This window comes from Salvelinus namaycush, chromosome 16 (genome assembly GCF_016432855.1).
Source record: "Salvelinus namaycush isolate Seneca chromosome 16, SaNama_1.0, whole genome shotgun sequence".
NCBI lineage: Eukaryota > Metazoa > Chordata > Actinopteri > Salmoniformes > Salmonidae > Salvelinus > Salvelinus namaycush.
This window is the reverse complement of record NC_052322.1, coordinates 45244818-45272388: the sequence shown is the minus strand read 5'-3', so window position 1 is coordinate 45272388 and position 27571 is coordinate 45244818. Positions and strand designations below refer to the sequence as shown.

The window sequence follows — 27571 nt, the reverse complement described above, 5'->3', positions numbered from 1 at the left end:
ATGGAATGGAGATGCCTTTGGGATATGTAAAGGTGGGACTAATGTTTCAACCTGAGAGAGAGAGAGTGGCCATGATGTTAATCAAATCCAAATTGACCAGCCTTCTGGGCACATACACAGTACAGTACAATCCACGATGGCTTGATGACTTGGACAAAACTTTGAGACTGTACTTTACATAGGACTCCATCTAACCAGTCACAAATGAAAGACTATGTCTACACATCCCAATGATTGTATAGGAAGGAACACCCCTAATGTTTGAACAGGATCTTCTGGAATACTTACTGTATGCTTAAGGGTGTTACCTTAACACAACTGCATGTCAAATATTAGTACAGAGTGAAGGATGGACATCACCCTTTCACTTACAGAGAATACAACATTTAGCAGGCCCTTCCACTAAACTAATGTCACACCAGTCAAGCCTGATTTCCCTTTCCTGTGTGGAGTGCTTGTATACACAACCACTAGCCATGAATGTATGACCAAAACCATACATATTGCACTGGTCTGGGAAGGGTGAGGATGAGCATTATGTGATACACAGTGAAAAAGTAAATGTAGATGTTTTTTTAATGTAACTTTTATTTAACTAGACAAGTCAGTTAAGAACAAATTATTATTTACAATGACTGCCTACAACGGCCGAACCGGGACGACGCTGGGCCAATTGTGGACTCCCAATCACAGCCGGTTGTGATACAGCCTGGATTCGAACTAGGGTGTCTGTATAGTGACGCCTCTTAATTTTTATTTATTTAACTAGGCAAGTCAGTTAAGAACAAATTCTTATTTACAATGACGGCCTAGGAACAGCAACTGCCTTGTTCAGGGGCAGAAAAACAGATTTTTTTTAACCTTGTCACCTCGGGGATTCGATCTGGCAACCTTTTGGTTACTCGTCCAACGCTCTAACCACTAGGCTACCTGCCGCCTAACACAGCTGCAGTGCCTTAGACCGCTGCGCCACTCGGGAGCCCGAGTTGATGATGACAACAATAACAAAACAAACTTAGAAAAACAAATGCATATCAATCTCGTCTCAAATGAATAATGAGTTATCTACCTCTGTATACGAATGAGTGCATGAAAACATCCACACTGATAATAGCTAGCAGTTATATAAACTATATGGTTGAGACATATCGACTAAGCAACAGCAGCTAGATAGTTACTCTAAGAAAGGATATACTCTTTGGTTAAGCTTATAGAATACATAAATCAACCCGGAAATGCATAGCTAGCTAGTTGCCAGCCACATACTAGTTAGCGAGCCTTAGCTAACATTAACCATCTAGCTAACGTTACCTAGTTAAACTGCCCCCTTTTGTCTGGACTCTGGTCCTCGAACTAGCTAGCTGCCACATTAAAAACTAACTAGCAAGCTACCTATGCTTCGCATTTCCAGTACAAGTTTTAGTAAGCGTATACGTAGCTAGGCAAGTTAGAGAACGATAGTTGTGTTGTTGGCAAAGCCAGCTAACGTTAGCCTAGCTACGCCAAAGGGCTACTACGCTGTCACAATAAGATAGCTTAATTAATTAACTGTCTAACTGCAATTGAAATACATGTCATGTTTGATTCATATACAGAGTACGAACTAGGTAACTAGCTAGTTAGGTACATTTCATTTTTTTGGCTAAGCTGACATCTAACTAGCTAGCAGTAGCTGACAAGTGGTCTTGGCTGGCTAGCGTCGTCAACATCCCCTGCTTGCTGCACCATTGACAAACCAATGTAGAAAGACAGCTCATATAAATGTCGTTAAATCATGACTCTAAATTGCACGTGGTAGAGTCGTATATTAACACAACCACATGCTTCTATTTGAAGGTAGATAGCGGACAGATGTTGGAAGAATAATATATATTTTTTCCTGTCCACTTACCATCGCCGCGGCCGCCATCTTGAATACACGTGTCATTCGTGACGTCACGTTAACAAAAATTTTACCCCCATCAGCAGCAAAATGTGTTGCTGGTGCTAGCTAGTCAGCTAGTGTCATCTAATGACAGCAATTTAAACTGAACCAAATATTAACGCAGCATACAACAATTTCAAATATTTTACTGAGTTACAGTTCATATAAGGAAATAAGTCAATTGAAATACATTCATTAGGCCCTAATCTATGTGTTTCACATGACTGGGAATACAGATATGCATCTGTTGGTCACAGATACCTTTATTTAAAAAAAAGTAGGGGTGTTGATCAGAAAACCAGTAAGAATCTGGTGAGACCACCATTTACCTCATGCAGCATGACACATCTCCTTCGCATTGAGTAGATCAGGCTGTGGCCTGTGGAATGTTGTCCCACTCCTCTTCAATGACTGTGAAAAGTTGCTGGATATTGGCTGGAAGTGGAACACACTGTCATACATGTTGATCCAGAGCATCCCAAACATGCTCAATGGGTGACATGTCTGGTGAATATGCAGGCCATGGAACAACTGGGACATGTTTAGCTTCCAGGAAATGTGTACAGATCCTTGCATTATCATGGTGGAACATGAGGTTATGGTGGCAGATGAATGGCATGACAATTTTATTTTATATATTTAACTAGGCAAGTCAGTTAAGAACAAATTCTTATTTACAATGTCAGCCTAGGAACAGTGGGTTAACTGCCTTGTTCAGGGGCAGAACAACAGATTTTTACCTTGTCAGCTCAGGGATTCAATCTAGCAACCTTTCGGTTACTGGCCAAATGCTCTAACCATTAGGCTACCTGCCACCTCTAACCAATTGGCTACAACGGGCCTCAGGAGCTCGTCACAGTATCTCTGTGCATTCAAAATGCCATTGTTAAAATGTAATTGTGTTCGTTTTCTGTAGTTTATGCCTGCCCATACCATTATATTGGCAAAGGAGAAATGCTCACTAACAAGGATGTAAACACATTTTTTAAATTGAGAGAAATAAGCTTTTTGTGCATATGGAACATTTCAGGGATCTTTAATTTCAGCTCATGAAACATGGGACCAACACTTTACATGTTGTGTTTATATTTTTGTTCAGTGTACATCTGTTCAAAATGTGTTTGTATGTAGATTTTTTTGTAAAAAAATAATAATTATTAAGTCATGCTTGTTTGACTTCAAGCAGGTTGTTAAAAAAACAGATACAATCTTTTTCATATCGTCATGCATACAGTGAAAAATCTGATCAAATCTCTTTCATATCATCATTCATACATTGAAAAATCTGACAGATTTTGTCTTTACTTTTACAAAAAAATTGCAGATCATCATGTTAAATTTGACGTAGGCTAGAATGACAATAGGATTTTATTCATTCCTTTTATTCAACACAACCTTTAAGTCATTGCACTTACACGCATCTATAAGAAAATATCAAAAAGCATTTGGTTAAGAAATGCATTATTCATATGAAAACATATATCCCGTATTCAACATTCAATGTCTGTGCAGTCAATTGTTACCTCAATGCACAAATTCTTCAGCCATTTTAGACAAATGATAACAGTGGCCTACATAGAAAAAACCCACAAAAAAAAAACATGCAAGCAACAACATCTAATTGTACTCGTGTAAAAATGTCACATCACATCACTCCCTTGTGTTGCCTACATATAGATATAGTATAGAGGATTGACAAACAAGTAGGCTACTCTCCGATAAAATAAATTAAGACCGTTACCACATAGGCAAAAATAGTTTTATAAGTGAATTATTCTAGATTATACTGTTGCACTCCAGTGCTTATTCAGTGAATTATAGTTTCAATGGTCTATGGCAGAATATAAATGGCCTTTTCCAATATATGAACTGGGCATATACATAGGAAATTCATAATCAAAAAGGCTAAAATGTGGCTCGTTTTTTTTTATTTCTGGCCACTCATATATTTAAATCAAGTACAATTCTGAAACCCGTCACAGTCAGCCATGTCATGAATCGCTGTAATTCATTTGTTAGGTCATCATTCATAAAGCTACAGTAAATGCCATATTTCATAAGGAAACCATCTAAAAACCTGTTTTTTCTCTGTTGGTTTGTCTGTAGGCTACTCTATTCAGGTACATGAGAGGATGCTATGTATCTGCCTGGATTTTTCTGTCTGGCTCAAGGCTGCTGCTGGTACTGGCTCTCCGTTGCAGTGTAGAAATCCTCCAGGACACTCTGAAGATACTCAAAGGTTGGACGGTCCTCAGGCTTGTTCTTCCAGCACTCCAACATGACGTCATAGAGCTCCTTGGGACAGCTGTCGGTGCGCTGCATGCGGTAGCCTCTCTCCAGGGAGCGGATCACTTCTGGGTTCGTCATCCCTAGACGACAGAGCCAGCACAGAAGCGCATCATTATAGGGCGAGAGGGTGAATTTGACACTTTATTCATTTCGTTCATCATTCACTGAACATACAGTACAGTACAAGTACAGCAGAAGGCATGTTCTCATTCAGGTCCTCAGACCTGGATATGGTGTGCGTCCATAGCTGATGATCTCTGTCAGTAGGATGCCAAAGGACCAGACGTCTGATTTGATGGTGAAGGAGCCGTAGTTGATTGCCTCTGGGGCCGTCCACTTGATGGGGAACTTTGCTCCTGTTAGGGAACAACAGTAGTGCTTTCTTACTGTATGTCTGCTGCACCCTGCTGTCACTGAAAAGATATTACAGCAGCTTGTCTCAACATAGTGTTTTCTATTTAAACCATGTCACTCATTCACACTTCCCTCTGACACAATGATATCTCTCCCTCTGATACAGTATCTCACAGTTCCTTGTTCCAACTCTGACTTCCCTCGTTCTCTAATTCTAATTCCAAACCACTGTACTCTACCGTACTATTATTGGTTAACTCAGCTGTCATGTCACAGTCAGTTGAATCCCCTTATGTGACACAGATACATATCCCCCAAGTGGATACTGCTAGATGCTGATCTTACCCTCCCTGGCTGTGTACTCATTGTCCTCAATGATTCGGGCGAGGCCAAAGTCAGCGATCTTGCACACCAGAGCCTTGGACACGAGTATGTTGGCGGCTCGCAGGTCCCGGTGGATATAGTTCCTCTGCTCAATGTAGGCCATACCTTCTGCAATCTATGGACAAAGACATGGTTGGATGTCCGCAGACAACAGGAAAGGCGTCACACCAGAAGCAGTTGCATGGGTGCTTCTATTAATTCATGTCCCAAGTGCTCTCAATGATTTATTGTGCAATATATCTATTGTTTTCAAGTATAGTTTCTAAAGCCTCCTCTAAGGTTCTGCTACGGGATAATAAAATAATCAGTCATTAAAATAATGATAATGATAGCTATAGTAATAAAGATAAAGTACTTTCAATTTGCCAATCGTGTCATTTACGACCACTGATTACTCTGATACCAGACAATATTTCCCTTCCATACTGGGCCCATTTTAAACTTACAACTACCATCAGGCTTTTTTCTCTCTCTCTCTCTCTCTCTCTCTCTCTCTCTCTCTCTCTCTCTCTCTCTCTCTCTCTCTCTCTCTCTCTCTCTCTCTCTCTCTCTCTCTCTCTCTCTCTCTCTCTCTCTCTCTCTCTCTCTCTCTCTCTCTCTCTCACACTCTCTCTCACACTCTCACACTCCTTCGATCGTTCTTTCTCTTTTCCATCTCTCTCACACATGTATATAGACACAAACTGACTGACGTATTCAATCCACATCGCTAAAGTTCAGCGCTATAAAGCTATTGAAATTTAAAGGCAATGTTCCGGCATTCATGGAGACTGCATTCACGGTAAAGACTGGACATATGTCAGCTCAATCTCAAATGACCTTTACATTTCTATTGCAACTAGATAAGCCTTATCTGTGTACCAATCTCAGTGGAATAATTGAACACAACTAAATCTATCATAGGAGATTTAAATCTGAACAGACCAATCTGTCTTCCTGTTCCCTTCTCTTTAAATGATCCTTTCTCTCTCTTTTTGTAAATCGACTCCTCGTATTCCATTTCAATATCTTTCCATTTTGTTTTATTCTCACACCTCACCTCACTACATACAACAGATGCCATAAACATGCACATGCGTTCATAAGTTCTGCTTTTCTGTTCATAAGTTCTGCTTTTCTGTTCATAAGTTCCTCATCGCCTCCCGATATCTGTAGCAACAGGTATACACATGGAAATACTGTATGATCAGGATTCAAAACTGAAATGTTGGATTGTGTTGCATCTAATACTGTCAAAAATAATTTCACATCACAATATTGTAGAACAGCAAACATTGGCATGAAGAATTTGGTTTACAAACACATTCTGCCACACACCTTCTGCCAAGCTAAAGACAGGATTTGAATATTGAAATGCTGCCCACAATAGGAAAAACATGTACTCTAGAACAAAGGCATGAAACAGAAGAGTATTCAAATTAGTGGCTTGATATTGTCAGTAACTGGGTATAACCAGATCAAAGCATCCTCCCTTTTCTTTGGTTTTATTTTCCCTTCTACCACAGTAGAAGACTGGAAGAATATAAAACCATACAATTAGAAAAAAAATCCAGACTGACAGTTTAATTTTGACATAACTGAATCTCACCTGCGCTGAGAAATCAATGAGTTTGGGGAGCTGAACACGATTCCCTTCATCACTCTTCAAGAAGTCCAGCAAACTGCCTAAACACACACACACGCGCACACACACACAAGCACAAACACACACACACGCACACAAACAAACACAGAAATGCACACACACAGAAAAACAGTCAGTGACAGAAATACACTGACGTGCGGTTATGTAAATGTAAACAAAATGTCAAACTGTGGTGTACACACACCCTTTTCCATGTACTCTGTGATGATGTAGATGGGTTCCTCTTTAGTTACCACGGCGTTCAGGCGGACCAGCTTGTCGTGCTGCAGGGCCTTCATCAGGTTGGCCTCGTCCAGGAAGGCCTCCACTGACATGGTGCCAGGCTTCATGGTCTTCACTGCCACCTTGGTGTGCTTGTTGTATGTAGCTACAGCACAAACCACATTACCTATGTTACCTCAGTTCAATGCTCCACAAAGACAAACCACATTACCTATGTTACCTCAGTTCAATGCTCCACAAAGACAAACCACATTACCTATGTTACCTCAGTACAATGCTCCACAAAGACAAACCACATTACCTAATGTTACCTCAGTTCAATGCTCCACAAAGACAAACCACATTACCTATGTTACCTCAGTACAATGCTCCACAAAGACAAACCACATTACCTATGTTACCTCAGTTCAATGCTCCACAAAGGCAAACCACATTACCTATGTTACCTCAGTTCAATGCTCCACAAAGACAAACCACATTACCTATGTTACCTCAGTTCAATGCTCCACAAAGACAAACCACATTACCTATCTTACCTCAGTTCAATGCTCCACAAAGACAAACCACATTACCTATGTTACCTCAGTTCAATGCCCCACAAAGACAAACCACATTACCTATGTTACCTCAGTTCAATGCTCCACAAAGACAAACCACATGACCTATGTTACCTCAGTTCAATGCTCCACAAAGACAAACCACATGACCTATGTTACCTCAGTTCAATGCTCCACAAAGACAAACCACATTACCTATGTTACCTCAGTTCAATGCTCCACAAAGACAAACCACATTACCTATGTTACCTCAGTACAATGCTCCACAGACAAACCACATTACCTAATGTTACCTCAGTTCAATGCTCCACAAAGACAAACCACATTACCTAATGTTACCTCAGTTCAATGCTCCACAAAGCAAGAATGTTTTCAGAATACATATAAAACTCCCGAATGGTGCAGCGGTCTAAGGCACTGCATCTCCGTGCAAGAGGTGTCACTACAGTCCCTGGTTTGAATCCAGGCTGTATCACATCCGGCTGTGATTGGGAGTCCCAAAGGGCGGCGCACAATTGGCCCAGTGTTGTCCGGGGTAGGCCGTCATTGTAAATAAGAATTTGTTCTTAACTGACTTGCCTAGTTAAATAAAGGTTAAATAAACAACATAAAAACTCATACTGATCTCCCAGTATTGGTCCAAACATAACCTTGTCAGAATGACAGAATAGAAGCTTTAAATGACATGGAGCTCACCCATCCAGACTTCTCCGAACTGGCCAGCCCCGAGCCTCCTGTCCATTTTGAGGGACTCCCGAGGAATCTCCCAGGCATCCTTCTCCCAGGGCTTCTGGGGCTTGGGACTGAGGCAGGGGCTGGTCAAGGCCTGGCACAGACCGTCTCCCAGCTCTGTAGTAAATACAAACACATCCAGTATGACATCCACACACAAAGCTCTGAATCATACAGGACATGAAATACCATTAGCTGAATGTATCATTGAACTGTACATAACACACATGAATAAACCCATAGGAAGTCAGTACTGCTGGAGGCTAAATACACAATGTGTCCGTATTCAGAACAGGCAGCCAGCAGACGGGGCTGTTATCTCCAACATCCACTATCAACTTTAGCGGCAGTTGGCACTAGTGCTTTCAAATTCAAGTCTGGACCTCAGAGCAAGTTTCACTCTTCTGCCTCTAATCGGAGACTGATTTAGACCTGGGACACCAGGTGGGTGCAAGTAATGATCATGTAGAACAGAAAACCAGCAGTACTCCGGACCTCGTAGGGCAGTGTTTATTCATCCTGGTCCTGGGGACCTCAAGGGGTGAACCTTTTGGAGTTTTTCCCTAGCATTACACGCCTGATTTAAATAATCAAAGCTTGATGATTTGTTGATTATTTTAATCAGCTGTGTAGCGCTAGGGCAAAAAACTAAAATGTGCACCCCTTGGGGTCCCCAGGACCAGGATTGGGAAACACTGTCTCAGGTTAATAAGATTGAAATAGCCCTTCTCTAGTGTGTTGTGGAAGGCCGTGCTGTTGGCACTCACTTTTATAATGGCTGACCAGTTCCTGCAGAGTGGTGAAGGTGATGCGTGGGGAGATGTAGAAACCACCGTTGTCCAGCGTACGGATCTTGTAATGCTTGACTGTTTCTCCTGATTGGGAATCACTGTCCCTCACGGATAGTGAGTAACTGCCTGTAGCAGGAAGGAGACACGGCTTGCTATAGTCTAAAAGTGCGCTTGTATAATGTGTATAATGTATAAGAGCTTTTGAACTTGCTCACCCTTGGTGGTCTCACTGTCACGGATCATAAACGATCCCATTTTGTTTCCTGATGCCAGCAGCTGCCTCTCTGCATCTTTCCTGCTCACTCCTTTAAAGAACCACCTGAAGGAGGGGAAAGTTATATTAGACTGATTCCTTTGAGCAGCTCTACTCACAAATGTCTCACACAGTACACTGGAGAACATTTTATGTGCCCCCTACCGGTTGTGGTTTTTTGTTTGTTTATTTGCGTTGTTTGTAACAATTTTTTGTTTATTTATTATTATTATTTTTTTAATTTTACCCTCTTTTTCTCCCCAATTTCATGGTATCCAATTGTTAGTAGTTACTATCTTGTCTCATCTCTACAACTCCCGTAAGGTCTCGGGAGAGACGAAGGTCGAGAGCCATGCGTCCTCCGAAACACAACCCAACCAAGCCGCACTGCTTCTTAACACAGAGCGCATCCAACCCGGAAGCGAGCCGCACCAATGTGTCGGAGAAAACACTGTGTACCTAGTGACCTGGGCAGCATGCACTACGCCCAGCCCACCACAAGAGTCGCTAGTGCGCGATGAGACAAGGATATCCCTACCGGCCAAACACTCCCTAACCACTCTAGGCCAATTGTGCGTCGCCCCATGGACCTCCCGGTCACGGCCGGCTGCGACAGAGCCTGGGCTCGAACCCAGAGTTTCTGGTGGCACAGCTAGCACTGCGATGCAGTGCCTTAGACGACTGCGCCACTCGGGAGGCCCTGTAACTTATTTTTTTACTTATTTTTTACATAATGTTGCCGCTACCGTCTCTTATGACCGAAAATAACTTCTGGACATCAGGACTGCGATTACTCTCCACGGACTAGCAGAATACTTTTTTTCCTTTAGCGAGTCTGACGAGGACGACCCGAACGATATACTGCTTTCTCAGGAATAGGCCCAGATCCCCGTGATTTGCGTGAAGAGGAGGTGGAGAAAAAGGGGCCAGAGGGCGGGCTGCCTTCTGAGAATTCGTTTGCGATCGAATAAACCTCCACTTCCTTCCATTCTGCTAGCAAACTTGCAGTCTTTGGATAATAAAATAGATGACCTACACGGAAGATTAAACTACCAACGGGACATTCAAAACTGTAACATCTTATGCTTCACGGAGTCGTGGCTGAACGACGACATTAACAACATACAGCTGGCTGGTTATACGCTGCACCGGCAGGATAGAACAGCGGCGTCTGGTAAGACAAGGGGCGGCGGACTATGTATTTTTGTAAATAACAGCTGGTGCATGATATCTAAGGAAGTCTTGAGCTATTGCTCGCCTGAGGTAGAATACCTCATGATAAACTGTAGACCACACTACCTACCTAGAGAGTTTTCATCTGTATTTTTCGTAGCTCTTTACATACCACCACAGTCAGAGGCTGGCACTAAGACAGCATTGAATGAGCTGTATTCCGCCAAAAGCAAACAAGAAAACGCTCACCCAGAGGCGGTGCTCCTAGTAGCCGGGGACTTTAATGCAGGGAAACTTAAATCTGTTTTACCAAATTTCTATCAGCATGTTAAATGTGCAACCAGAGGAAAAAAAACTCTAGACCACCTTTTCTCCACACACAGAGACGCATACAAAGCTCTCCCTCACCCTCCATTTGGCAAATCTGACCATAATTGTATCCTCCCGATTCCTGCTTACAAGCAAAAATTAAAGCAGGAAGCACCAGTGACTAGATCAATAAAAAAGTGGTCAGATGAAGCAGATGCTAAGCTACAGGACTGTTTTGCTAGCACAGGAATATGTTCCGGGATTCCTCTGATGGCATTGAGGAGTACACCACATCAGTCATTGGCTTCATCAATAAGTGCATCGATGACATCGTCTCCACAGTGACCGTATGTACATATCCCAACCAGAAGCCATGGATAACAGGAAACATCCGCACTAAAGGAGCTGGACTCTAACCCGGAAGCTTATAAGAAATCCCGCTATGCCCTCCGACGAACCATCAAACAGGCAAAGCGTCAATACAGGACTAAGATCAAATCGTACTACACCGGCTCTGACGCTCGTCGGGTGTGGCAGGGCTTACAAACCATTACAGAATACAAAGGGAAGCACAGCCGAGAGCTGCCCAGTGACACAAGCCTACCAGACGAGCTAAACTACTTCTATGCTCGCTTCGAGGCAAATAACACTGAAACATGCATGAGAGCACCAGCTGTTCTGGAAGACTGCGTGATCACGCTCTCCGCAGCTGATGTGAGTAAGACCTTTAAACAGGTCAACATTCACAAGGACACAGGGCCAGACGGATAACCAGGACGTGTACTGCGAGCATGCGCTGACCAACTGGCAAGTGTCTTCACTGACATTTTCAACCTCTCCCTGTCCGAGTCTGTAATACCAACATTTTTTAAGCAGACCACCATAGTGCCTGTGCCCATGAACACTAAGGTAACCTGCCTAAATGACTACCGACAAGTAGCACTCACGTCTGTAGCCATGAAGTGCTTCGAAAGGCTGGTCATGGCTCACATCAACACCATTATCCCAGAAACCGCCCCAACAGATCCACAGATGATGCAATCTCTATTGCACTCTATTGCACACCCTTTCCCACCTGGACAAAAGGAACACTTATGTGAGAATGTTATTCATTGACTACAGCTCAGAGTTCAACACAATAGTGCCCTTAAAGCTCATCAATAAGCTTAGGACCCTGGGACTAAACACCTCCCTGTGCAACTGGATCCTGGACTTCCTGACGTGCCGCCCCAGTTGGTAAGGGTAGGTAACAACACATCCGCCACACTGATCCTCAACACAGGGGCCCCTCAGGGGTGCGTGCTCAGTACCCTCTTGTACTCCCTGTTCACTCATGACTGCACGGCCAGGCATGACTCCAACACCATCATTAAGTTTGCCGATGAGACAACAGTGGTAGGCCTGATCACCGACAACGGTGAGACAGCCTATAGGGAGGAGGTCAGAGACCTGGTCGTGTGGTGCCAGGACAACAATCTCTCCCTCAACGTGATCAAGATAAAGGAGATGATTGTGGACTACAGGAAATAGAGGACCGAGCACGCCCCCATTCTTATCGATGGAGCTGCAGTGGAGCAGGTTGAGAGCTTCAAGTTCCTTGGTGTCCACATCACCAACAAACTAACATGGTCCAAGCACACCAAGACAGTTGTGAAGAGGGCACGACAAAACCTATTCCCCCTCAGGAGACTGAAAAGTTTTGGCATGGGTCCTCAGATCCTCAAAAAGTTCTACAGCTGCACCATCGAAAGCATCCTGACTGGTTGCATCACTGCCTGGTATGGCAACTGCTCGGCCTCCAACCGCAAGGCACTACAGAGGGTAGTGCGAACGGCCCAGTACATCACTGGGGCCAAGCTTCCTGCCGTTCAGGACCTCTATACCAGGCGGTGTCAGAGGAAGGCCCTAAAAATTGTCAAATACTCCAGCCACCCTAGTCATAGAATGTTCTCTCTGCTACCGCACGGCAAGTAGTACCGGAGCGCCAAGTCTAGGTCCAAGAGGCTTCTAAACAGCTTCTACCCCCAAGCCATAAGACTCCTGAACACCTTGTCAAATGGCTAACCAGACTATTTGCGTTACCCCCCCCCCCCCCCTCTTTTACACCGCTACTACTCTCTGTTGTTATCATCATCTGCATAGTCACTTTAATAGCTCTACCTACATGTACATATTATCTCAACTAACTGGTGCCACCGCACATTGACTCTGTATATATAGTCTCGCTATTGTTATTTTACTGCTGCTCTTTACTTTTATTTCTTATTCTTATCCGTGTTTTTTTTTTTAACTGCAGTGTTGGTTAAGGGGCTCGTAAGTAAGCATTTCACTGTAAGGTCTACACCTGCTGTATTCGGCGCATTGTGACTAATAAAGTTTGATTTCATTTGCTTGACTTGAACATACTTACTCTTCGGTTTCAAGGCTGTCTATGGCTACATAGTTACTGGGGATGAAGCCTTCCTGGCCTGTGCTGATTGACTGGGCTCTCCACCATTCTCCAGACCTACAGAAAGAGAGAGACGGACAGAGAGAGAGAGACGGACAGACAGACAGACAGACACCGATTGTGAGAGGTGGGGGAATAGGTATTATAGGTATTGTATACAGTGCTCTGTATGGGGTATGAATGCGTCATGTTTATGTATAATTGTCAGAGACACTCACTCCTGTAAGATTTTAAGCTTGTCTCCCTTCTTGAAGCCCAGGTCTCCATCATTTATACCCTCATAGTCATACAGAGCAATAGCAATGCTCTCAGGACCTGGAGGGGGAGGGGCAGAGAATGTAAGCGTGTGTGTGTGCGCGTGTGTGTGTGTATCAAAATAAATCAAATGCATGCACACATATGACAAAGAGAGACTTTGTGTTTGTGGGTGACATCACGTGCAATTCTTACATACAATAGGGCTTTGCCTAGGTCACTTCCTGTCTGGCTGCTTTATTGGTATAGCAGTGGAGAGATCATCTGTGGTGGGGGCTATCTCAACCTACACGCTCTCTCCCCTCTTTCACTTTCATATGTGGCCTCAGCCATAGTCTATAACTACATGACAACGAACCGTTTGCTAGTTGACGCTGACACTATGTAGTGTCGCTGCTAGAAATACAGCTGAGCACTGTGATAGTTCCTACATCACAAATTCAAGTGAGCAACTTTAACTTTTCTGTGTCATACTCACCATCAGAGGGGACTGAAGGGCCAGAGGAGATGGTTCTATTCTGTGAAAGACAGAAAGAGATTGAAGTCGAGGAGAACCATAGGAAATGTAGTATAGAAGCTGGGAGAAAGTGAACACAAACAGAGAAGAAAATGACTGGTCAAATGACAGATGAAGTCAAAGTGAGATAGACGGATAGAAAATAGGAATGTAGAAACAGAAAGAGAGGAGAGACACCTTCCCCCGAAAATATTCTAATCTTTTTTTTTTTTAAAACAACATCCTTGCCTTTGTTGCACTAATGCTCACACTTGTCTTTTCTCTTTTCTCACTAGCACTGACTTTTCTGGAGAGCTGCTTTATTGAGGAAAACATTTCCTTACTATGACTGTGATATGTGGTTGTCCTCACCTAGCTATGGACGCATTAACTGTAAGTCACTCTGGATGAGAGTGACTGCAAAATGACTGAAATGTACATGCAAATTCAATGTCTGTTCAAACAATGATCACAAAATGAATTTCTGCATTCATTGGATGTTACTTCCCCTTCCTCATTCAGAATGTCAGCGCTTACAGTTACTTTACTGTAAACACACAGGAAGTATTGACCACCCCAGAGACACTCAAGGAAACCGACTTACAGATCAGTCACTTACTGTGCATTTGGCAACAGAGGAGAGTCTAGCAGTTATGCAAAGCAACAACTAGTTAGAACATTACTTATTTGGGTAATGTACCTCAAATATCAATACTCTGTGCATAGTCGGGAGGGAGCCTAACACGTTACTTTTCACTATGTTGTCTCAGTGACAATGACAAATATAACTCATTAGAATTTCCCTTTCAATGACCATGTCCCCTACTGATCTTTTTTCGATTTCTCATCACCATCATCACCATCCTCATTGTCATCATCACCATCATCACCATCCCCACCATCACCATCACCATCATCACCATCACCATCACCACCACCATCATCATCATCACCACAACCATCACCATCAACACCATCACCACCATCATCACCATCATCACCACCATTATCATCACCATCACCATCATCACCATCATCACCATCATCACCACCATTATCATCATCACCATCATCACCATATCACCATCATCATCACCACCACCACCATCATCACCATCACCACCATCATCATCATCACCACAACCATCATCATCATCACCACCATCACCATCACCACCATCACCACCATCATCATCATCACCACAACCATCATCATCATCACCACCATCACCATCACCATCATCACCATCACCACCATCATCATCATCATCACCATCATCATCACCACCACCACCATTATCACCATCATCACCATCACCACCATCATCATCATCATCATCACCACCATCATCATCACCACAACCATCATCATCATCACCACCATCACCATCACCATCATCATCATCACCATCATCATCACCACCATCATCATCACCACCACCATCATTATCACCATCATCACCATCATCACCATCACCATCATCATCATCACCACCATCATCATCACCACCATCACCATCACCATCATCATCACCACCATCATCATCACCACCACCATCATTATCACCATCATCACCATCACCACCATCACCATCACCACCATCACCATCATCACCATCATCACCATCATCACCATCATCACCACCATTATCATCATCACCATCATCACCATATCACCATCATCATCACCACCATCATCATCATCACCATATCACCATCAACACCATCATCATCATCATCATCATCACCATATCATCACCATCATCATCATCACCATCATCACGCCCAGGTTTTCACTCACAGCCTTGGTCCCAGTGGTGGGGTCTTTGACATAGTGGGCTGGCTGAGTCCGGCTCAGAGTGTCATCATTCACTCCTTTGCTGCTGGGATCCTGCTGCTCCTTGGACCCCACGCAGCCCATGGTGGAAGAACCTAAAAATGTGTTATTTAAAAAAATATCAGTCAGAATACAATGTAATTTACTGTAAGCTACTGTTTGGGTTTACTTTCATTACATCTTAAGAGCAACGGTTTCCCACACAGGTCTACATGTTACACAGCTTTTTGGAAGCAAACAATTCTAGAAGTCTTCCTAATCACCAGAGCGACACCAAATCAGCGACACCCAGCCACGCCTTTGGGACAGCAGAGGTGGCATGAAGAACTCTTTGTTTTTCAAATAAAACAACAACTTAGTAGCGTTGTAGGTGGAGTCATATGATCTGTGGGTGGAGTCAATATGGTATGTGTAAAATATTTAAAAAAGGGACATTAGAGAAAGGGGGAATTCTTCTGATTGAACAGAGCTTTGTCTGTGTGACAGAGACAGGACTGTCATTTTCTGGTTCATCTGTGTTAACATAAACAGAGGAACTGGACTATTCAAAGAGTGAGAGTAGGAGAGAGATAGAGAGACCTTTAAGTTACAGTGGGATTAGACCTTCACCACAGCCTGAGTGTAACCGGTGTGAAAAGGCTAGCTACTGTAGTTATTGGTGGGCGCTAGTAGCGTTTCAATCCGTGACGTCAATCGCCCCAAGACCTTGAAGTAGCTTGTGGCTTTCGTGGAGCGATAGGTAATGATGCTAAGTGGGAGGCAGTTATTGATGTGTTTAGAGGGTTGCTGGTTCGATCCCAGGTTGGGGCAAGGAGAGGGATGGGAACAACACTGTTATATTAGCATGGATGAGTCAGTGTATGTCGTTGACACCTTATAGGATAAATCTGGCATGAATTACTGTGACTAAGGCAAACTACTAACACCACTGTTCATAGAACACTTTCAAAATTCTACTTTTAAAACTGAGAGAAGGAAGTGATGTTTATCAGAGAGAGACAGAGACAGAGAGAGAGCGAGCGAGCGAGAGCGAGAGAGACAAAGCATCTGAGAGCTATTACTGTAACCTAACAGAAGAAAATGTGACTGAAGTCATCATAGAGGTTAGCTTCTCGTAGAGAGCTGATCTAGTATCATATTTCCCCGTGTCCATATAATCATATTCATTATAATCTAAAAGGGAAAACTGACCCTAGGTCAGTACTCTGAGACACTTTGTGAATATGGGCCCTGAACACATTTTACTGCACTCAGTCTTTTAGGATGTGGAGGAGTGCTGCTGGATTACAGCCATATATCTCATGACATAGTCATGGAGAATGTTTCACTTTAAACAGTTACGCAAAGCTACCAATTGGCTAATTCAGGCGCCTCTCCTCTCCCTTGGTAACTATTCCTCAGGGCGTTGGCTGTAAATGAGCATGTGTTCTTAGTCAACTTAACTGGTCAAAACAAAATGGCTGTATCTATCTGCAGACAACCACTTGGTCAAAAATAATGGTGTAAATATTCACTTCCCTTTTCCATTTCAATGGTGTTCCTCTTCGCTTGATCTGTCAGCTTTTACAGGAAGATCAGTTTAAGTTTAACTTCCAGAAGACCTGTTTATGCTTACACAGTTTTCATTTCCACAGTTCACAGGCAGATAATGCACACCCCAAAAAACTGATTAGTGAAGATGCTGGAGGCAAAATGAAAACTGATTTCCTATACTCAAAAATGTTTCACTTATATAGTACACTCAAACACCACCACCACAATTTTATTTTATTTTAAATAAAACACAAGAATGTGTATGGTTATTGTGAATGTGAACCAACACAAGAATGTGTATGGTTATTGTGAATGTGAACCAACACAAGAATGTGTATGGTTATTGTGAATGTGAACCAACACAAGAATGTGTATGGTTATTGTGAATGTGAACCACCACAAGAATGTGTATGGTTATTGTGAATGTGAACCAACACAAGAATGTGTATGGTTATTGTGAATGTGAACCAACACAAGAATGTGTATGGTTATTGTGAATGTGAACCACCACAAGAATGTGTATGGTTATTGTGAATGTGAACCAACACAAGAATGTGTATGGTTATTGTGAATGGAAAAGGTTCAGTTTATCATTATGTCAGTTCTCCCAAATTACAGGTAGCCTATAGGAAGCCACACCCCTGAATCTCAGGAGAAGACATTTCTTCTTGCCTATCAATGCTGCATCATGATAAAGTGTCAGCCCGCCATGTAGTCCAAAGATTCTCATCCGTTTACAAACCTCCTCAGACTCATATCGATCACTTCATCCTCCATTAATCTAATAAAGCCATGACACACATGGCATGCACTTCCTGTACAGAGGAAGCTAACTGGAGGTGAAGCCCAGACCATACACGCTTATCCTTGTCCTCTCCATCCATCTCTCCTGCAGTCTCTTGAACAAATCAACCCCTAATACCCCCTTCAACCATCCTCCTCAGGTCTCTGGGAGTGTCTGTCTGTCTGCCTGTCTGTCTCCAACACACCCATATTGCCCACAGATGTAAATCTAGTGAGCTGTGGAAGCCCTGCGTCATGTGTGCCTCTGGCCCTAACTGCTATCATGGCATCTGACGCAGGGCAGGGCGGCGGGCGGCTGAAACTGGGACTGGACACCATGTGAAAAGGAAAAACTGCACTGCTAAACCTCCCCTGCTCACCTCGCACGCACACACACTGCAATGCCATGTCCCCAAGCACCATACACACAGGACTCTTTGCATTGGGAGGATTTGTCTCTGCAATTAGGAGAGTGGCAGTATGGCATGAGGTTCTCTGATAGGCTTCTCCAACATTAAGTATTGACTTCCTGTTTCCTGAAGTAGAAACTAGAGAAACACTGATAAAACTATAGGAACTATTGTCAGCGTAAATGTGAGGAAATGTGAGGCTTTCCAGCACAAGTTGATGCAATCATAATGTGCTATGAAGCAAATTGTGTCTTAAATATTGAGTAGATTGACTCATCAGATATCCATGCCAGATTAGCATTGATAAAAAATAGTAGGTTAATCAATTATTATGGTGTTTACTTTAAAAAAACAAAACGCACCATTACTACACTCTTAGAAAAAATATCCTGAAGGAGTTATTCCGCTGTCCCCATAGGAGAACCCTTTGAGGAACCCTTTTTGGTTCCAAGTAAAACCGTTTTGTTTCCAGGTAGAACCTTTTTTGAGTTCCATGTAGAAACCTTTACACAAAGGGTTCTACATGGAAACAAAAAGAGTTCTACCTGGAACCAAAAAGGGTTCTCCTATGGGGGACAGCCGAATAACCCTTTTTCAAACCCATTTTTTTCTAAGATTGTGTTTTCCCTCAATAAATAGATTACAAGCCATGAATAGGTAGGTGTTGCACCTGTGAATACACAATGTGAATATCGTATGCGGTGTTGAATCAGTAGGATAAGCAGTAACTTTTGGTTCCTCTTTACATTAGCCTAGGCAAAAAGAAGCGAGAGACAGAGGGCTCAGCAAAATGGAAAAGAAATAGGCTATGTCTCAACATTTCGGAGCTAAAATGGACAGACAGTAAAGACATACATATATATTTGTAAAATTAAGAAACAGTTAAAATACATTTCACCTTTACCACCATTTATGTGAACATTATAATTCTGTAGTTTCTCAACTATCATCAGTGTAGGGATTACATACATAAACCAATAGCAAACACCGTAATATAGTCTACATAATAACACGGTCATAAATCCCTTTAATGCGCAATTTTCATAATACCACTGAATGACCCAGATGGGAACCGTTTAAGAAAACATCCATCTGTTCGTCCTTTTATTTTATTCTTTAAGAAATGCATATTGTTTATGAATATCAGTGAGTTATACATATTCACCTTCGTGGTCTAGAAGAAAAAAATGAGAGGGAATTACCTCGTTCCAACCAGCTGTATAATCCTTGGCCGCTATATGGCTATCTGGTCTTCTAACCCTGAATTATTTGTTTTCTTTAGAAAAGCACTTTTTAATTTTTTTTATTTTATGTCCGCTCCTCCATCCCGACTCGTGATAACAATTCCGATAGAAAGTCCTGTTTTAGTTGTATACGAGGAAGTTAGTGCGTCGGCTCGCATCTAACTGTAGATGAGGAACTTTCTCTCTGACTGTGTCACTGGCACTGTCACATCAATGAAGACACGGATATCTTTGAGGGCAGATGTTTTTTTTTTTTTGTACTCTTCCGGAAAGTAGCGGAGTAAGTAAGTCTCGAGATGGTCTGAATATGGACCGTTAAAAATACACATAAGAAACAAAAATACACGCTATCTTTCTTGAAAATAAATTCAATTTAAAATATACTGTAGCCTATAGCTTATCTCTGTCTATGAAACTATTTTTGTGCTTTGAATTGGAAAAGTTGTCTTGATTATTAAAGTTACTCTACATTTCTACAGCTTGTTTTGTTACCTGCTGTAAGAAATGGCACATAACTGCTGTATCAATTCTCAATAACCTTAATCTTTCTAAACAAAAAAATGGGATATATATGCTGAAATGAGATCCCGAATGACATGTGAACAGCGTTTTATTAGCCTTTAGCCCTAACAGCATGCTCAACGAGTCTCACAGACAACATCCCACAGTCACCGAGGACATGGATGGAGCAGGGTGGTGTGGGCGTATCGGGCTAGGTCAGGACATTCAAAAAAAAATCCTCCGGCTCTTGAACTAATCCTTAATCAAATGTCAGGATTAAAGACCAATGTCCTCTGAGCCACAGCTTGAAAAAGAGAGGGAAAAGGAGGGTCTTAGATGGGGCAAGGCTCTGGACTCAGAAATGTATGAGTGAATGCCCATACTCAGCTGATCATCTCCATCAACACTTCCTGCAATCTCAATGCTATCAGATCTGCTTCAACTCCCCGATCACACACCATCCCTTACACTCCCTTTAATGTACAGATTTGTTGTTCTTTATACTTTATACAATAAAACAGCTTTATACAGCTTTTAGCTGACGTATACAAAATACAACTAAACCTTAACCAAATGTTGGGATTGCTAGGGGTCTGGACAGGTTTTTCTGCTTGAGTAAGTCTTGTCAATGTTTAAACGATATCCCTTTCTAACCTGACAAAGATCTACACTACTAACTGTTCTCGCTTCACTTTTAATCTCATCTATCTTTCACTCAAATCAAATCAAATGATATTTGTCACATGCGCCGAATACAACAGGTGTAGTAGACCTTACCGTGAAATGCTTACTTACAAGCCCTTAAACAACAATGCAGTTCAAGAAATAGAGTTAAGAAAATATTTACTAAATAAACTAATGTAAAAAATCGAATAAAAGTAACACAACAAAATAACAATAACAAGGCTATATACAGGGGGTACCGGTACCCAATCAATGTGCGTGGGTACAGGTTAGTCGAAGTAATTTGTACATATAGGTAGGGGTAAAGTGACAATGCATAGATAACAACGAGTAGCAGCAGAGTAAAAACAAGAGGGGGGGGTGGGGCATTAGATTAATCGTTCAGGTGGCCATTTGATTAATTGTTCAGCAGTCTTATGGCTTGGGGGTAGAAGCTGTTAAGGAGTCTTTGAACCCAGACTTGGCGCTCCGGTACCGCTTGCCGTGCGGTAGCAGAGAGAACAGTCAATGACTTGGGAAAGTGGAGTCTTTGACAATTTGGGCCTTCCTCTGACACCGCCTAGTAAATAGGTCCTGGATGGCAGGAAGCTTGTCCCCAGTGATGTACTGGGCTGTACCCACTACCCTCTGTAGTGCCTTACTGTCGGATGCCAAGCAGTTGCCATACCAGGCGGTGATGCAACCGGTCAGGATGCTCTCTATGGTGCAGCTGTTTAACTTTTTGAGGATCTGGGGACCCATGCCAAATCATTTTAGGGCCAAGACAGCCCTCTTCACCACTGTCTTGGTGTGTTTGGACCATGATAGTGTGTAGGTGATGTGGATACCAAGGAACTTGAAACTCTCGACCCGTTCCACTACAGCCCTGTCTATGTGAATGTGGGTGTGTTCGTCCCTCCTTTTCCTGTAGTCCACAATCAGCTCCCTTGTCTTGCTCACTGCCAGGTCTCTGATCTCGTTCAGCCACAACTTGGTGAAATATAAAATATTATAGTTCTTAATCTCCAGTTGGTAGGATAGTATCGGACGGAGATCATCCAGTCTATTCTCCAGTGATTGCACGTTGGCCAATAGTACGGATGGTAGAGGCGGGTCACCCACTCGCCGACGAATTCTCACAAGGCACCCCGATCTCCACCCCCTGTATTTCCGTCTTTTCTTCACGCAAATGATGGGGATTTGGGCCTGGTATCGGACAGGCAATATATCCTTCGCTTCGGAATTCTTAAGGACTGTAACGTCCTGACCAGAGTTCTTATGTGTTTTGCTTGTTTAGTGTTGGTCAGGACGTGAGCTGGGTGGGAATTCTATGTTGTGTGTCTAGTTCGTCTGTTTCTGTGTCCAGCCTAATATGGTTCTCAATCAGAGGCAGCTGTCAATCGTTGTCCCTGATTGAGAATCATATATAGGTGGCTTGTTTTGTGTTGGGGATTGTGGGTGGTTGTTTCCTGTCTTTGTGTTTTGTCTGCACCAGCTAGGACTGTGACGGTTAGTTTGTTTTGTCATTTTGTATAGTGTCTTGTTTTGTGTTAATTAAATAATGGAAAATTACCACGCTGCACATTGGTCCTCAGATCCTTCTCGCCTCTCCTCGTCTGAGGAGGAGGACGACTTAGACTGCCGTTACAGAACCACCCACCAAACTCGGACCAAGCAGCGTGAGTACGGGCAGCAGCAGCAGCAGCGACCCACTACACAGGAATCCTGGACATGGGAGGAAATTCTGGAGGGTAAAGGACACTGGGCTCACATTGGAGAATATCGCTGCTCTCGGGAAGAGATGGAGGCAGCTAAAGCCCAGGAGCGGTGGTATGAGGAGGCAGCACAGAAGCGTGGCTGGAAGCCCGTGAAGAAACCCCAAAAATGTCTTGGGGGGGGGGGGGGGGGGGGGGGGGGGCTAAAGGGTAGTTTGGCGAAGGCAGGTAGGAAACCTGCGCCCACTTCCCATGCTTACCGTGGAGAGCGGGAGTACGGGCAGACACCGTGTTATGCGGAAGAGCGCACGGTGTCTCCTGTACGTGTGCATAGCCCGGTGCGGGTTGTTCCACCTCCCCGCACTGGGCAGGCTAGATTGAGCATTGAGCCAAGTGCCATGAAGCCGGCTCAACATATCTGGCCTCAGGTACGTCTCCTCGGGCCGGTGTACATGGCACCAGCCTTACGAATGGTGTCCCCGGTTCACCAACACAGCCCAGTGCGGGTTATTCCACCTCCCCGCACTGGACGGGCTATGGGGAGCATTCAACCAGGTAAGGTTGGGCAGGCTCAGTGCTCAAGGGAGCCAGTACGCCTGCACGGTCCGGTATATCCGGCACCACCTTCCCGCCCCAGCCCAGTACCACCAGTGCCTGCACCACGCACCAGGCTTCCAGTGCGTCTCCAGAGCCCTGTTCCTCCTCCACGCACTCTCCCTGTGGTGCGTGTCTCCAGCCCAGTGCCTCCAGTTCCGGCACCACGCATCAAGCCTCCTGTGCGTCTCCAGAGCCCTGTACGCACTGTTCCTTCTCCCCGCACTCGCCCTGAGGTGCGTGCCCTCAGCCCGGTACCACCAGTGCCGGTACCACGCACCAGGCCTATAGTGCGCTTTGAGAGTCCAGTGTGCCCTGTTCCTGCTCCCCGCACTAGCCTTGAGGTGCGTGTCTCCAGTCCGGTACCACCAGTTCCGGCACCACGCACCAGGCCTACTGTGCGCCTCAGCAAGTCAGAGTCGGCCGTCTGCCCAACGCCGCCTGCACTGCTCGTCTGCCCAGCGCCGTCTGAGCTGCCTGCACTGCTCGTCTGCCCAGCGCCATCTGAGCCATCCGTCTGCCCAGCGCCATCTGAGCCATCCGTCTGCCCAGCGCCATCTGAGCCATCTGTCTGCCCAGCGCCATCTGAGCCATCCGTCTGCCCAGCGCCATCTGAGCCATCCGTCTGCCCAGCGCCATCTGAGCCATCCGTCTGCCCAGCGCCATCTGAGCCATCCGTCTGCCCAGCGCCATCTGAGCCATCCGTCAGTCAGGAGCCGCTAGAGCCGTCCGCCAGTCAGGAGCTGCCAGAGCCGCCAGCCAGTCAGGAGCTGCCAGAGCCGCCAGCCAGTCAGGAGCTGCCAGAGCCGCCAGCCAGTCAGGAGCTGCCAGAGCCGCCAGCCAGTCAGGAGCTGCCAGAGCCGCCAGCCAGTCAGGAGCTGCCAGAGCCGCCAGCCAGTCAGGAGCTGCCAGAGCTGCCCTCCAGTCATGAGCTGCCCTCCAGTCATGAGCTGCCTTCCAGTCATGAGCTGCACTCCAGTCATGAGCTGCCCTCCAGTCATGAGCTGCCCTCCAGTCATGAGCTGCCTTCCAGTCATGAGCTGCCCTACAGTCATGAGCTGCCCTACAGTCATGAGCTGCCCTACAGTCATGAGCTGCCCTACAGTCATGAGCCAGTCATGAGCTGCCACTCAGTCATGAGCTGCCACTCAGTCCGGAGCTGCCACTCAGTCCGGAGCTGCCACTCAGTTCGGAGCTGCCACTCAGTCCGGAGCTGCCACTCAGTCCGGAGCTGCCATTAGTCCAGAGCTACCTCTCTGTCCTGAGCTATCTCTCTGTCCTGAGCTACCTCTCTGTCCTGAGCTACCTCTCTGTCCTGAGCTACCTCTCTGTCCTGAGCTACCTCTCTGTCCTGAGCTACCTCTCTGTCCTGAGCTACCTCTCTGTCCTGAGCTACCTCTCTGTCCTGAGCTACCTCCTAAATCATGTGGGGGCCTTGGGGAGGATTCTTAGGCCAAGGTCGTGGGCGAGGGTCGCCCCTCAAAGGACGCTAAGGAGGGGGACAAAGACAGTGGTGGAGTGGTGTCCTCGTCCTGCGCCGGAGCCGCCACCGCGGACAGATGCCCACCCAGACCCTCCTCTTGAGTTTTAGGGGTGCGTTCGGAGTCCGCACCTCAGGAGGGGGGTACTGTAACGTCCTGACCAGAGTTCTTATGTGTTTTGCTTGTTTAGTGTTGGTCAGGGCGTGAGCTGGGTGGGAATTCTATGTTGTGTGTCTAGTTCGTCTGTTTCTGTGTCCAGCCTAATATGGTTCTCAATCAGAGGCAGCTGTCAATCGTTGTCCCTGATTGAGAATCATATATAGGTGGCTTGTTTTGTGTTGGGGATTGTGGGTGGTTGTTTCCTGTCTTTGTGTTTTGTCTGCACCAGCTAGGACTGTGACGGTTAGTTTGTTTTGTCATTTTGTATAGTGTCTTGTTTTGTGTTAATTAAATAATGGAAAATTACCACGCTGCACATTGGTCCTCAGATCCTTCTCGCCTCTCCTCGTCTGAGGAGGAGGACGACTTAGACTGCCGTTACAAGGACAAAATCTTCGCCCAGTTCGACATGAGTATTCGCTGTTCTGATGTCCAGAAGCTATTTTCGGTCATAAGAGACGTTAGCAGCAACATTATGTACAAAATAAGTTACAAACAATGTGAAAAACACTCTCTCTCTCTTTCTCTCTCCTATAGCTTTCTCTCGTTGATCTTCTTCATCTCCCTCTTCTTGAATCTTTATAGTCTCAGTATAACACATCTACTTACAGACATTCCTGCTAGGATGAGGATGGTAACAGAGAGATTTAAAACGGGTCAGTATTGTCCACGTGACAGTAACACAATGACTCTTTTCTTCCAATACAGAAGCTGCTAGCCAGCGTGGGCCCTCCATATGCAAACTAGACTGGAGAACGAGGAACTTCACCTGTGTGATACAGATATACCTTTAATAATTACTCATGCAATTATGTGTGTAGGCTGCCTGTATACAAATCAAGTAACGCCAAAGGTGAACTTTGGGATCACAGAGGAGGGAACGTGGGCTGGTTGAGAAACACCAGGGGTAATCTTGGATGTCTAGGATCTCTGATCTCCTTGTTTATGGGGTATAGAAAGCCCTTCCGTTGTATATCTATAATTCTACAGTAGCAGTCAAAAGTTTGGACACACCTACTCATTCAAAGGTTTTTCTTTATTTTTACTATTTTCTACATTGTGGAATAACAGTGAAGACATCAAAACTATGAAATAACACATATGGAATCATGTAGTAACCAAAAAAAGTGTTAAACAAATCAAAATATATTTTATATTTTGGATTCTTCAAAGTAGCCTTTGCCTTGATGACAGTTTTGCACACATTTTCTCAACCAGCTTCACGAGGAAGTCACCTGGAATGTATTTCAATTAACAGGTGTGCCTTGTTAAAAGTTAATTTGTGGAATTTCTTTCCTTCTTAATGCATTTGAGCCAATCAGTTGTGTTGTGACAAGATAGGGGTGGTGTACAGAAGATAGGGGTGGAAATCTATCCTTAGGTCTGATGAGTCCAAATGTGAGATTTTTGGTTCTAACCGCCGTGTCTATGTGAGACGCAAAGTAGGTGAACGGATGATCTCTGCATGTGTGGTTCTTACCGTGAAGCATGGAGGAGGAGGTGTGATGGTGTGGGGATGCTTTGCTGGTGACAGTGTTGGTGATTTATTCAGATCTCAAGTCACACTTAACCAGCATGGCTACCACAGCATTCTGCAGCGATATGCCATCCCATCTGGTTTGTGCTTAGTGGGAGTATCATTTGTTTTTCAACAGGACAATGACCCAACACACACCTCCAGGCTGTGTAGTGGCTATATGACCAAGAAGGAGAATGATGGAGTGCTGCATCAGATGACCTGGCCTCCACAATCACCTGACCTCAACCCAATTGAGATGGTTTGGGATGAGTTGGAACGCAGAGTGAAGGAAAGCAACCAACAAGTGCTCAGCATATGTGGAAACTCCTTCAAGACTGTAGGAAAAGCATTCCAGTTGAAGCTGGTTGAGAGAATGCCAAGAGTGTGCAAAGGTGTCATCTAGGCAACGGCTTGCTACTTTATATATTTTGATTTGTTTAACACTTTTTTTGGATACTACATGATTCCATATGTGTTATTTCATAGTTTTGATGTCTGCACTAACGAAGAAATTAGTAAAAATAAAGAAAAACCCTTGAATGAGTAGGTGTGTCCAAAATTTTGATTGGTACTGTATGTATAGTACTGTCTATGGTACTTCATGTGTGTTACTGTGAATCTAGTCCAAAATGTTTGAAAATCTGAAATATTCCCATCATATAAAATTATTAACATATATACAGTGCCTTCGGAAAGTATTCAGACCCCTTGACTTTTTCAACATTGTGTTTTGTTACAGACTTATTCTAAAATGGATTACACTTTTTTTTTTTTTTAAATCCTCAGCAATCTACACACAATACCCCATAATGACAAAGCGAAAACAGGTTTATAGACATTTTTGCAAATGTATAAAAAAAACTAAACACAGAAATACCTTATTTACAAAAGTTTTCAGACGCTTTGCTATGAGACTCGAAATTGAGCTCAGGTGCGTCCTGTTTCCATTGATCGTCCTTGAGATGTTTCTACAACTTGATTGGAGTCCACCTGTGGTAAATTCAATTGATTGAACATGATTTGGAAAGGCCCACACCTGTCTATATAAGGTCCCACAGTTAACAGTGGATGTCAGAGCAAAAACCAAGCTATGAGGTTGAAGGAATTGTCCGTAGAGCTCCGAGACAGGATTGTGTCGAGGCACAGATCTGGGGAAGGGTACCAAAGAATGTCCGCAGCATTGAAGATCCCCAAGAACACAGAGCCCTCCACCATTCTTAAATGGAAGAAGTTTGGAACCACCAAGACTCTTTCTAGAGCTGGCCGCCCGGCCAAACTGAGCAATTGGGGGAGAAGGGT

The 27571-nt window shown here is 44.2% G+C and overlaps 2 protein-coding genes across 2 annotated transcripts in view; both read right to left on the bottom strand.

Annotated features, from left to right (window-relative positions):
* tm9sf4 (transmembrane 9 superfamily protein member 4) overlaps positions 1 to 1927 on the bottom strand; it is a 30808-nt gene extending 28881 nt beyond the window's left edge. The window contains exon 1 of the mRNA XM_039011336.1: positions 1892 to 1927. Within this exon, the coding sequence (XP_038867264.1) occupies positions 1892 to 1927 (36 nt within the window). The remainder of the gene's footprint in view (positions 1 to 1891) is intronic.
* Positions 1928 to 3012: 1085 nt separating this feature from the next.
* hck (HCK proto-oncogene, Src family tyrosine kinase) lies at positions 3013 to 19831 on the bottom strand. Its single transcript, XM_039011335.1, has 13 exons — positions 19599 to 19831; positions 15635 to 15765; positions 13816 to 13855; positions 13301 to 13397; positions 13044 to 13139; positions 9114 to 9217; positions 8875 to 9024; positions 8072 to 8224; positions 6781 to 6963; positions 6540 to 6616; positions 4913 to 5066; positions 4438 to 4569; positions 3013 to 4293 (listed from the first exon to the last, which is right to left on the bottom strand). Exons 2-13 carry the CDS (start codon positions 15752 to 15754, stop codon positions 4091 to 4093), a joined length of 1509 nt encoding a protein of 502 aa, XP_038867263.1. The 5' UTR covers positions 15755 to 15765; positions 19599 to 19831; the 3' UTR covers positions 3013 to 4090.
* Between the last annotated feature and the right edge of the window lie 7740 nt (positions 19832 to 27571).

Coding starts and splice junctions, on each gene's coding strand:
- hck (XM_039011335.1), bottom strand. CDS start 15,754: ATGGGCTGCGTGGGGTCCAAGGAGCAGCAGGATCCCAGCAGCAAAGGA. Junction 13,856..15,634: donor CCACCACTGGGACCAAGGCT/GTGAGTGAAAAC, acceptor TGTCTTTCACAG/AATAGAACCATCTCCTCTGG. Junction 8,225..8,874: donor ACTGGTCAGCCATTATAAAA/GTGAGTGCCAAC, acceptor TATTTACTACAG/AGCTGGGAGACGGTCTGTGC.